The following is a 13,837-nucleotide window of genomic DNA, read 5'->3' on the forward strand; positions in this document are numbered from 1 at the left end:
CTGAGGGACACACACACACCCCGTGCACGAATTTCGTGCACTGGGCCTCTAGTAAAATATAATGAGGAATGCAAGGAACACAAAAATAGAATCCATAGTAAGGAAAGACATATTAATCACATAGTAATATCTATTAATGGCACTGTTGATAATATTATAACATAGGAGCATTAACATACCTATTTTTACATGTACTGCATATGTACTGCAAGATAGAAGAAAGTATGAGCATAAAGAGATATAACACAAATTAAATAAAAATACTAAAGTTATTTAAAAGTCAAGCAAAAATATAGTAAATGAGATTAATAGCACATTAGATACTGCCAAATAAAAATTAGTGAATTCAAAGACAGAATAATATAAGGTATCCAAGTGAAACAGAGAGGAAATTATATATATAATAAAATATATATTTTTTTATCTTGAGCAATCTAGTGTATTTCTCTAAGTGCTTGCCTAACAAGGTTCAGAATGGAGCCCTTATCTGTCCCATTAGATAGAGGAAAGAAAGAATGTTTCCAAAACACTCTTTACTAGGTGTACCGGTTAATAATGGCAGATTTTGTAATCAAAGAAAACACGATAATTTCAAGAGAAACATCAAAAGCTGTTTATTCAAAGTAATGTTCATCACTAGCTACACATCTCTCCATCTTTGAGGTAAATTGTGGATACCGTCCCAATGGAACTTTTCTTGTTTTGAGGCAAACCATTCACAGACCCAATTTTCCACTTCTTCGTTTGTTTTGAAGTGCTGCCCAGAAAGTGCGTGTGCCCAATGGAATACTATGCCGCTATAAGAAAGAAGGAACTTTCACCATTTGCAACAGCATGGATGGAACTGGAGAGTATCATGCTAAGTGAAATAATCCAGTCGGAGAAAGATAAATATCACGTGATCTCACTCATATGTGGGATATAATGATCAACATAATTAGATGAACAAGAATAGATCTAGAGACAAATGGCAGGGGAGCGGGGGGGGGGGGCGGGTTAGAGAGCAACCAAAGGACTTGTATGCATGCATATTAGCATAACCAATGGACACAGACACTGGGGCAGTGGGGGCTTGCCCAGGGTGGGAATGACTGGGGGTGGGGGCGTCAATTGGGGAAAAAGAAGACATATGTAAAACTTTAGAAAATAAAATAAACACACACACACACACACACAAAGAAAGAATGTGTGCATGCCATGTATTGGAACAAGTGGTAATCTGAAGGAGCAAGGTCTGGTGAATACAGCGGGTCGGTTAATATTTACCAGGCATGATATCTTTTAACGTGTCTTTAACTGGTTTTGAAGTGTGTGATGGTGCATTATCATGAAGCAAAATTACTTTGCCTTGTCTTCTGGCACATTCTGGTCGTTTCACCATCAAAGCGTTCAAATTGATTATTAGTTGTCGGTAGCTATCAGTATTAACGGTTTTACCTGGTTATAGAAGCTCATAACCCATCACACCTTTCTGATCCCACTAAATGCAGAGCATTGTGTTCCTTCCGAAGTGATCTGGCCTTGCAGTCCATATTGATGATTGCCCTGGATCAACCCATGATTTTGTGCGTTTGGGATTCTCAACATAAATCCACTTTTCATCGCCAGTCACAATTCGATGCAAAAAAGACTTTCTTTCATGCTTTTGAAGCAACATTTTACTGATGACTTTTCTGTTTTCCAATTGTCTTTTGTTCAGTCGATATAGCGCCTATTTTCCTTCCATTAAAATCTTTCCCATTGCTTGTACACAATTGGAATTTGTTTGCTGAGCAACGTTTAATCTTTCTGCAAGTGGTTTTTGATTTTGACATGCATCTTCATTCAGTAATGCTTGTAATTGTTGGTCTTCAAACTTTTTTGGTTGACCTGGACATTCTTTGTCTTTCACATCGAAATCATCACTTTTAAAGCGTTTAAACCAGAATTCACAAGTATCTTGAAATGGAGTATGTTCACCATAAGCTTCCTGAAGTATATGATAACTTTTTCTTCAAAATAAAGTAGTGAATTAAAACTTCCCACAAATGCTCTTTTTTTTGGCACAAAATTCAAATATCTATGATGTTAACACATTCCGCAAATTTGACATATGAAGTTTTGAAGCTTGCTGTCACTACAACAAAATAGCATACATATCAAATCGCATATATATCAACATATGTGTAACTTCATCTATTGAAAAAAATCCGCATTATTAACTGGTACACCTAGTATACTGCATATTTTTCTCTTATACAATGTTTTAGAGGGACTTATATAAAAGTATACTAAAGGAAACAAATAATCACTATAGTTAACATTTAACATATGTCAGGCATTTTTTAAACTTTTCATACATTATGGTATACTTTCTGTCGGATATTGTGTTTCTTGCTTTTAAAAAATAATTTGTCTAGAATCTGAACTAGACCAGCACACTGCCTGCACACTAGTTACTAACTATATCACTGATTATAACATTTCTTATGTACCTAACACTGAGTCTACATAATCTTGTGAAATTTTAACCAGATGTGGGGAAAAGCAACAAATACTGATTATAAGTCAACTTATTTGGAGATAACTCTGCAAAATAAATGCATGCAATTCTCCATGGCTTTCAACACAAGAATCCATGGGTTTGGAAATAGTCTGCAACAGCCATGCTCTAGACTTGAACTTGGGTTCTGATCTGCTCTATAAGTCTGAACCATTCAGGAAACAAGATGAAGCATTAAGGTCTTTGACATCTCTCTCAGCAATATTTTTTCTGATATATCTTCTCAAGCAAGGGAAATAAAAGAGAGAATAAACAAATGTTAATTACATCAAACTAAAAAGTTTTGCACACAAATGAAACCATCAACAAAATGAAAAGAAAACCTACTGAATGGAAGAAGATGTCTGACAATAATACATCTCATAAGGAATTAATGCGCAAATTTTATTTAAAAAAACACACAAACGAACCACCTCATACAACATAACACCAAAAACAAACAAACAATCCAATTACAAAGTGGGCAGAGGACCTGAAGAAACACTTCTCCAAAGAGGACATACATGTGGGTAATAGACATATGAATAGATGCTCAATGTCACTAACCATCAGAGCGATGCAAAGTAAAACCACAATGAGCTATCACCTCACACCTGTCACAGGAGTTGGCAAAAATGTGGAGAAAAGGGAACCCTCCTGCACTATTGGTGGGATTGCAAGTGCAGCCACTGTGGAAAACAGCATGGAGGTGCCACAAAAATTAACTATGGAACTGCCTTATGACCCAGTGATTCCACTTCTGGGTATATATACAAAGAAATTCAAAGCACTGATTTGAAAGAATATATGCACCCCTATGTTTATGGCATTTATTTACAACTACCAAGATATGGAAACAACACTTATTGATTTAAAGCAGTCATTATTTTTTCTTATTTTTCATTATGAAGGATATACAGGAAAGTTGGGAATGCAAAAGCAATAGTGATCATCCCATTTTTCTTGGTTTCTTAATCTTGGAGGAAGTGATGAAATTTTACATGGAAAAGTGGATTGAATCAGTAGGATTTTTCTACTCTAGCCACATACTTTTGCTTGAATTTTCAGAACTACTCTACTATCAAATATTTTGTTTTATTCATAGTTGAATACAATTCACACACACAACAAAAATTAAATATCTTTTCAGTCAGAGTAGCCAACATTTATGCTAAAATTACCATACTATAAGCATATTTGTCTTATTCTAAGGCAGTGGTCGGCAAACTCATTAGTCAACAGAGTCAAATATCAACAGTACAACGATTGAAATTTCTTTTGAGAGCCAATTTTTTTAAATTTAAACTTCTTCTAACACCAATTCTTCAAAATAGACTCGCCCAGGCCATGGTATTTTGTGGAAGAGCCACACTCAAGGGGCCAAAGACCCGCATGTGGCTCACGAGCTGCAGTTTGCCAACCAGGGTTCTAAGGTACTCAGGGCATCAATCACAATCCGTAACCATAAAAAATAGTACTGATATTGATATGAACTCAGGTTACTTTACATGGCGTGGACTAATATAAATTTTGGGGATATGATATGTAATCATTCAAATAGTAAAAATTTGAAAGCCAGTGAACTTGGAAAAAGTGAGCTCATGTCCATGTAAATCCTGAAAGACTTGCCTTTGACACCAAAGTCATGGCATTTGAGCAGGGACAGTCATCCTGAAGGAAAGTAGAGGGGAAGATACATCCAAGGCATCTACATGTTTTGTTGCCAAATATTCTATTATATGGATATACCACATTTTATGGATTCATTCACCAGGAGATGGACATTTATGTTGCTTTTATTTTTTTGGCTTTAATAATAATGCTGTTACGGGCACTCATGTATAAGTTTTGTGGACACAATTCTTTCACTGGGGAGTACAATTCCTGAGTCATATAGTAACGCGGTTCTTGTGTTTAAGTAATAATCACACTTTTTATACAAAGCCCTTGCACCATTTTACATATCCACCATCAATGCATGAGGTTTTCCAAACCTCCACATCTTTACCAACACTTGTTATTATCTGTCTTTGTTGTTACAGTCATTCTAGAGCACTACTGTGGTTTTCACTTTCACTTTCATGACGGCTAATGATGTTGAACATCTTTTCGTGATCTTATTGATTTTCCCTTGACTTTTGAGGCTCTTTAGGGAAGTCTTGTTTGTCTCTCCAGCCACGTGATCGCTCATTCCTCTTCACCTTGTATGTGTTTTGCCAGCTCCAATGAGCTTTTTTAACTCTTTAACATGCTGTTACCCATCTAATCCAGGCTGTTGTTGTTTCCATTTCCTTCTTAGTTTTCTCTCTTTTTTTGCTTGGTCAGATCTCACTTTATGAGGGTACCCAATAGCATGAAGCTTGATACTAAGAATGGTTCTGTATTTGGTTTAATATGCTGCTGTTGCTGTCCTGAAATTTGTAATAATATTGAATAAGAGATACCACATTTTATTTTGCAATGGGCACTTAGTATTATGTAGCTAGTCTGATGCTGCCTTGCTTACCATTATTATTTATCCTTAATGTCTCAGTTTAGGCAGAAATACCTACAAAAAATCATCCTAGACATCTGTATACTGTATTAGGTGTTCAGCCTGAATTTCATCTCTACCAGTATGTATTATGTATAACGTTTGATTTCTTTCCTTGTAAAACTTTTGATCTATGAGCCCAAGGGCTTTTCCTTTCTTATCCATTTTTCTGTTGAGCTCAACGTAGTGCCTGAATACTCAGAATAGTACAATATGCAGTTCAACCACATAGTTCTGACTCAGGTGGTGAACCATATATCAAAAGTAATTCAGAACATGAGCTCCAGGGTCAGATGTCCTGGACATCCAGCCACTCTCATTTATAAGTGGTGTGGAACCTGGGCAAGTTACCTAGTGTTTCTGAACCTCAATTTACTCATATTTAAAATGGGGGTGACAGTAGTCCAAATCTCATAGCAGTTTTATTGGGAGTAAGTGAACAAATAAAGGTGAAACTTTTAGAATGGTGTCTGACTACCATTTAATATACGTGTTAGCTGTTATCATTGTTATATTAAACTAGAGGCCCTGCGCACTCATTAGTGCATGGGGGAAGGGATCCCTCAGACTGGCTGGTGATCAGGGCCAATCGGGGCCAGTCGGGACAGGCCAGCTGTGGGGAGGGACCGCGGGAGGTTGGCCGGCCATGGGACGTTAGCTGTTGGAGCACACTGACCATCAGGGGGCATCTCCTGCATTGAGCATCTGCCTCCTGGTGGTCAGTGCATCGTCTAGCAACTGGTCGATCAGTCGTTAGGTTGACGGGTCTTAATGGTCACTTAGGCTTTTATATATATAGACTAGAGGCCCAGTGCACAAAATTTGTGCACGGGGGTTGGGGGGCGGTCCCTCAGCCTGGCCTGCACCCTCTTTAATCAGGGACCCCTCGGGGGATGTCCAACTGGCAGTTTAGGACTGATCCCACAGAGATTGGGCCTAAACAGGCAGTCGGACATCCCTCTTGCAATCTGAGACTGCTGGCTCCTAACCGCTCACCTGCCTGCCTGCCTGATCTCCCCCTAACTGCCCCCCTGCTGGCCTGGTCACTCCCCAACTGCCCCCCTGCTGGTCTGGCTTCACCTAGCTGCCCCCCTCTGGCCTGGCCACCCCAACCGCCCCCCTGCCAGCCTGGCTGCCCCCCAACTGCCTCCCTGCTGGCCTGACTGCCCCCCAACTGCCCCCCCTGCCGGCCTGGTTGCCCCCTAACTGTCTGGAACGAAGTCAGACATCCAGAAGATATCCAGTCACCTGGTCTAATTAGCATATTACCCTTTTATTAGTATAGATTCTTATTTGTTGAATAGATGGACTGTATATACAAAGAGAAGAAAAGGACACTAAAAACTGATGAAGAAACCATGTAGATTAAAATATTGTGCATAGTACTGTTTAATACATGAACTTACACTGCTAGGAGAAAGGTAATTATATAAAAGTTCAGTTCATGAAATAAAAATAGGAAGAAAATTAGAAAGTTGGGATCAAGCCCAGAGGAAAGAAAAATTGTGGCTAAGAGTAAATGTATGAATCTTATAAAGAGGAAACAGGATCTGTTTAAGATTCTTTGCTACATTAGTCAACTCAACACAATGTTAGCACAGTTTTGTGAAGTTAGTTTGAATAAATTAATGCCAATAACCTTTAGAGAGCATCTGTTTTCTTGTTTACATATTTAGCCAGTTATGCCTTGCTGCCACCTTCAAGCATTTGAAGTTGAGTTTTAATTCATTACAGATTTAATGCCATTATGAAAAGGCATACGGAATATATAATGCAGGGGTGCAATGTTTTGTGTGTGTTTGCATTTGACTTGGATTCTGCAAGCATTCTGTTTACCTGCCCAACATCAGGAGATCCCACCTGCCCTCTCTTCTGTGCACATGCTGGCTTCCCTCAGTTCTTTCATGCGCCTTCTGGAGACATTTGCCTGGAATTCTCTCTACAGCACCACCCCTCTTCATCATTTTTAAATCTCAATCCACACTTCAGTTTACCAGGGAGCATGCCTCTGACTCTACCTCTCTCCTTCATTTACCTCCAAAATGAACTGTGTGGTTCTTACACAGTACTATATATATAAAAAAGTATACACACACACACACACACACACACACACACACACACACACACACACACATATATATATATATATATATATATATATATATATATATATATATATATATATATATCGGAGAGGAAGGGAGAGAGAGGGAGATAGAAACATCCATGATGGGAGAGAATCATCAGTTGGCTGCCTCCTGCATGCCTCGCCTACTGGGGATTGAGCCCACAGCCTGGGCATGTGCCCTGACTGGGAATCAAACTGTGATCACCTGGTTCATAAGTCCATGCTCAACCACTGAGCCACTCTCTGACTGGGCTGTATTATCTTTTAATGTAATATCTGTTTTCTCTGTTAAACTTTAATCCCACTATGGGTAGAAGTTATTCTGTTTTGCTCAGCATGTATCCCCAGTGCCTGCATGCTTATTGTGGAATAATTGCAAAAAAAATGTTGAATAACTAAGTGACATGATCCACAGTTCTCTCAAAAGGCCATAAAGGGGGGGCGGGGGCATCAATGACTACAAAAAGGTTCAAAGACATGAGTGTAAGGAAGAAGAAAGATAGGAAATACCTCTTCCTCCGATGTGTTGTGTACTACAGTGGGATTCTAAATTTGGCAACACATGTCTAGTCAGGTAAGATTAAAAAAAAACACATCTATAAACAATACATTATATAATTTTAAATGTCTGACAATTAAAACTGTCAACAAAATATTCATATTCTCATAGACACTAAACTGAAAAAGGTAGTTATCACATAGTTATTTGATTGATTGATTATGAAAAGGACACTAACCTATAAATAATCATTTTATAAAAATATGAAAATACTATTCAAATAAGCAGTTCTTAAACTGACCTTCTGGAAAGGCAAAGAATATAACTCAAATCAAATTTCAGAGAGTACCTTTCTGTAAAGGATTGGAATAATAATGTATAGTCAGACACTTTACTTTTTAATCATCTTACTTAATACTGTGGAAGAAACTGAAAATACTAGATGGACAGCTAATATGTCAATTAACCTGTCTCAATCAAATATCAGGTGTCTTAAATAAATCTTAAGTTGGTGGAGAATCAAAGCCAAGATATAAATGAATTTTCTTTCAGAAATGTGTAATGCATTTTTACAGCACCAAGAGAGAGATGTCTTTTGGAATGTCAGATATGAGAAGGAATGCCTTTGGTCTTCCAATGGAAGTATTTGAGACTAATGCATATTGTGCATTATTATAAAGACAATGCCAAGTCTGAAAATGACTTATAATTACCCAGGGAATCACGCATATTCCCAAAGAAATTCTATTCTAGAATTTCTGTTAATAATTTTATATCCTAATATGTAAAAACCCTGGGTACATCACATCTGCAACAACCGGAGACTCGACCATTCATCAGGCTGTGTGCACAGCAAGCTTGCTGGCTGAACTGCTGACCTCTCAGAGAGAGAGAGAGGCGGGGCTGATCAGCAGTGGCAGAGGCTGCTGGCTAGATCAGACCCTGCTTCTCTCTCCCTCTCCCAGAGGTCAGCAGTTCACCCACTTGCCAGCAGCCTGGGGCAGCTGCTGATCAGCCCCACTCTATGATCAGGCCCTGAAATAGGCCCAGAGATGCTGACTGGCATAGAAACCGACCAATCAGAACCAAATCTGGGTGAATTACAAGGAGCCAATGGCACCTAGGAGGCGGGGCTTTTGATGCTGACTGGCATAGAAACTGACCAATCAGAACCAAATCTGGGTGAATTACAAGGAGCCAATGGCTGCCTAGGAGGCGGGGCTTTTGATGCTGACTGGCATAGAAACTGACCAATCAAAACCAAATCTGGGTGAACTGCGAAGGCAGAACCTAAGGTGGGGGCTGAGGAGGGGTTTTAAGGGAAACAGCTATTTGGTGTAAGGTATAAGAAAGTGGTTCAATTTTTTAATGACCAGTTTGGCAGTATAGTGCCTAAGTCCAGATATATACATAATAGTCCAAATATATAATCCCTATATATGGCTATTAGTGCAGATATAGGGATTATATATTTTTGTGTGCCAAGAGCATCTACTCCTGCTGAAAAATGCTTTTCCCCCATATTTAAGCAATCCTATACTATGTAATCTATCTATACTAATAAAAGGGTAATATGCTAATTAGACCGGGTCGACCAGCCATGTTCCAGATGTCCGACTTCCTTCCAGACAAAGCCATGGTGGTGGGGGACAAGGCAGAGGCAGTTAGGCGTGATCAGGCCAGCAGGGGAGAGCAGTTAGGGGCAAGATCAAGCTGGCAGGGGAGGGCAGTTAGGGGTGATCAAGTAGGCAGGCAGAGAGGTTAGGGGTGATCAGGCAGGCAGGGGGGCAAGGTAGGGGTGATCAGGCAGGCAGGGGGGCAAGGTAGGGTCAATCAGGCTGGTAGGGGGGCAAGGTCGGGGCAATCAGGCCAGCAGGCAGAGGGGTTAGGGGCGATCAGGCAGGCAGAAAGTCGAGTGGTTATGAGCCATTCATCCCAGATTGCGAGAGGGATGTCCGACTGATGGTTTAATTTGTTAAACGTGTTTTTTATAATTATTTATATATAATTATATATATAGTCCCAGTGCATAAACCGTCAGTCGGACATCCCCCGAGGGGTCCCAGATTGGAGAGGGTGCAGGCCGGGCTGAGGAACCCCCTCCATGCAGGAATTTCATGCACCGGGCCTCCAGTTTATCAATAATAACTTTTAAATACCAACACTTTTACTAATAGAATGCTAGTTTTTATATACACAAATAATTTTTCACAAGTTGAAAATTTGTCATTTACAACAGCAAGAGACTGTGTAGTTTTCAAAGGAGGTAAATATTACCTTTCAATTGTACAAAAGAAAAACATTATTTCTGAATGGAAAAAAATGAAGAATTTGCTTTTAATAAGGTATTTTTTTTTTCACATTTTAATGAAGATGATAAATTCAAGTTTTTAACCCAAAGTAAATAATGGCTTAGTGATTACATTTTCTTTTCTCAAATTATATGTAAATTTCACCATAACTCAATGTACTTCATAATAATATTAGGATAGAATGGTTCGGTCCTTGGCAGTAGTCCAAGTGACTTTCATATCAAGTGCCACAAATATCTTCTCATGTTTGTTCAACTATAATATCATCCTACAGGTGAGTTTTCAACAAAACTAGAAAAAGGCAGTGTCCCAAGAAAAGCACAAACCTCAATGAAATGATTATAAATAATAGATGACAATATATAATATGCTAGTAAATAGAATATAGAATAAATAATAAATAAAAATACATAATACTAATAACATAGTCAGCCAGGAACTATTTTGAATATAAATTGATAGTTGGCCAAAAACTTAAAGGAATGATGATAGAATCCTGCTGTTTAAATGTGAAAGGGATAAAGGGGGATTAATTTAAGACAGGTCTTTAAAGAAGGGTGCTTATGGAAAGCACAGGATATTCATGACAGTACAAGTAATTCAAATTAATTGGCATCCAAATTGTAAAGTGCGTTTAGACAGGAAAGTGGTGCCATGTGGAAGTCCTTAGGCATCAAGCTGAGGGGTAGGAGTTGTGTTTGGAAGGGAATACAATGTTATTTATGATTATAGAGCACAGGAGATGTGAAACCTTCATGAAGTTGTTATAAGAATTAAAAGTTTTTTTTTTTTAAAAAAAACATTCTTAGCTTCATAAGAAATAATTTCTGCAGCTGGAATGATTTCTTTTTTGCTAGAGAAACTTAGAAAATAGCTTAATGTTGATGACTTTTGCAGAGTCAGGGAGTCTTTTTCGGTCACATTCAGCCTCAGTGTGATTGTTCTCTCTGAAAAGCTGAGACGCCTGTCAATATCCTTTCAACACAGCAGCACCATTGAGACTGTAAATGGGGAAAGCGCAGAACAGATAGGTCTACCAAACAGTTGCTGACAATTAGAAATGATTATGTAGAACAAGATGATCAACTGTGATTTATCATAATTGGGAATATACGTAGATAAAGATTCAGAAACTAACCCAAGACTGAGGACAGGTATAGCGTGGGTCATGGAAAATAATTGGTATGTTTCATGGGAAGAAAGTCTGCGGGGGAGAGCAGGTGATGCCGGGTGAGGGGGTGATGCCGGGTGAGGGGGTGATGCGTTCAGGTCTGCACATGCCAACTGAGATCCATGTCAGAGGGACGAGTCCTGCAAGTGAGATATCTGGCTCTGAAGCTCCAGGGAAAGAGAGCTCCTGGCTGGAAAGGGAGTGACTAAAAGTCACCCCTGCAGATGTGACTGAGCAGAGCATATTAACTGAAGAGCGAACAGAATCCAGGACAGAATGCAGGACCACAGGGAGAGAGGAGACTGCAGCTGAGAGAAAGGAGTAGTCAGAGAGGTGAAATGCAGAGAAATTGGAGTGCAGGTTTTTGAAAACCAAGGGAAGTCAGTGCATAAGGAGGAAAGGATAGCTCACTTAGGTCCAGTGGTGGACAGTGGTGCAGTGAGGGAAGGACCAAAGAACACCCTAGTAGTTACTGAAGCTAACTTACCTTTATAACAAATGGGCAATTTGGGTATGTTTTTTAAAATATATTTTTATTGATTTCAGAGAGGAAGGAGGAGGGAGAGAGATATAAACATCAAAGATGAGAGAGAATCATCGATCAGCTGCCTCCTGCACACCCCACACTGGGTATGGAGTCTGCAACCTGGGCATGTGTCCTTACATCTAACCGTGACCTCCTGGTTCATAGGTCAGCGCTCAACTACTGAGCAACACCAGCCAGGTGCCATTTTGCTTTTGGGTTTATTCATTCTGAGTTGAACTTTTGTGAAGTTTGGCTTTTTCCCCCCTCCTTTTCTCTCAATTAAGTAAATGAACTTGGCAGTTGAACATGTTAAACGTTGGCAGAAAAGAAGGTCCTTCTGCTTGAATACCTCACCTTATTATTTTTTTAGCAATACTCGGAAGTGGGGAACATATAGTTGGCCTAGAAATTCTGATGTAAGTTGCATAATGCATTGCTAGTATGTTCTTCTTTGTTTTTGAAGACTATTTTTTCTGATAATAAATAAATTGAGTGACTGCTATGATGATATAATAATCGCATGCCTGTATAAAATTAAAAAGCGAAAAAGTAATCATACTCTGCACCAATCAACTTGATGTTTGAAAAAAGAACTTTAAAATAGTCTTTTGGTATTAATAAAGAAAAATTATTAAATGCCAAATTTTAGTAATATAAAGTACATGAATGTATTAAAATTTAATTGAATTTCAGTCATATAGAAAATTAAACAACTATCATATTGTTACATAATATACATATATTATAATACATATATGGCATAAAATAATTTATGGGGCACTAAAACCTCAAATATTGAAAATAACTGAACCAATAATAGTACAGTATATTTCAAGTACATTATAAAATGCTAAAAACTCAATATATTTTCTGACAGTATGAAGTAAAATTCAATGAAGAAACCATCTCTGTTTCAATATGTATCCCATAAATGTATTTAAATGATTTAAGACACTTCTAGCTATGCTGATTTTGTTGCACACAATAATTAATTCTTATTTGAAATATAATCTATAGAGTATTGGATTATAAGCAGTTCCTTTATTTGAGTCAATATTCACAGAGTAAGTAATTAATCATCTTCATATAGTTTACACTGAATCCCTAAAAGTGAGTTTGATAGTGCTATGTCTTAATATTTTGTCTATGATGCATCTGGTGTTAATTATGCTTATGAACAGTACTGTTGCTTTTATTAAAAAATGAAAACTATAATTTCCTGAAGGCTTTTATTTTTATAAGTCTTGGTACGTTCTCCTTACATGGTGGATATGAAACTGAAGTGCCGTAGGCATATCATTTTCATTCGTAGGTTTTAGGCAGAATTGAAGTCATTGTTGTTGTGTGGTTATGTTTGCATAGAACATAATTGGAAGCCAACAAAACCCTTCCTGGAAGAACATGCAAGTTTTTTAAAGAGCAAAGAGCATACTAAGTAAAAGATATTGCTAAAATATGTGTGTAAGTTTTCCTACTGTCAGTCTCCCTGCTAGCAAGTGGACAGGTAAAATGCATAAGCTAGAAATTATAAGTCATAAACAGAGAAACACTAGATTTTGGGGGAAAACACACATACACAATTGAATGCTGGTAAGAATTCATTTTGTTTACTGAGTATATCATAAATACCATGTGTTTGTCATCATTTTACACAGAAGAAACATAAAATCTTTCTTTTTCCCGACTCGATGTAAACAGAGCCCAGATGGCCGTCTGGAAGTCAAAGGGCAGCACGGAAGCTCATCCCTGCAGATTAAAGATGTGAAGTTGTCCGATTCGGGGAGATACGACTGTGAAGCTGCGAGTAGAATCGGAGGGCACCAAAAGAGCATGTACCTTGATATCGAATGTAAGTCATTTTCATTTTGCATGCTTACCAAAGAACTTTCTCTGCTTTGAAAAATATAAATTTTTACAGGAAGATCCAAATGCCTATGTAGTTTGTCTCTCAGTAGTTAATGTATAGCTTTAGAAAGAACATAGCTGCTCAAAGCCAGTTATTGGAGACATCTAGTGGATGTTATGGGACATTAAACAGTGCTGTACTAGTATATATTTAATGATCTCAATACTGCTTATCCTGATAATCATTAATGTTAAAACTGAAACACAATAGCAAATGAACTATATTATTAGTTATTATT

General features: G+C 38.1%; 1 protein-coding gene across 2 annotated transcripts in view; it reads left to right on the forward strand.

Annotated features, from left to right (window-relative positions):
• Nucleotides 1-13,837, forward strand: part of NCAM2 (neural cell adhesion molecule 2) — a 417,403-nt gene that overhangs the window by 303,843 nt on the left and 99,723 nt on the right. For both annotated transcript variants that reach the window (XM_080656219.1, XM_080656220.1), the window contains exon 9: nt 13,392-13,542. In XM_080656219.1, coding sequence (XP_080512345.1) covers nt 13,392-13,542 — 151 coding nt within the window. The remainder of the gene's footprint in view (nt 1-13,391; nt 13,543-13,837) is intronic.

The sequence above is a fragment of the Plecotus auritus genome (assembly GCF_963455305.1).
Source record: "Plecotus auritus genome assembly, chromosome: 2".
NCBI classification, from domain to species: domain Eukaryota; kingdom Metazoa; phylum Chordata; class Mammalia; order Chiroptera; family Vespertilionidae; genus Plecotus; species Plecotus auritus.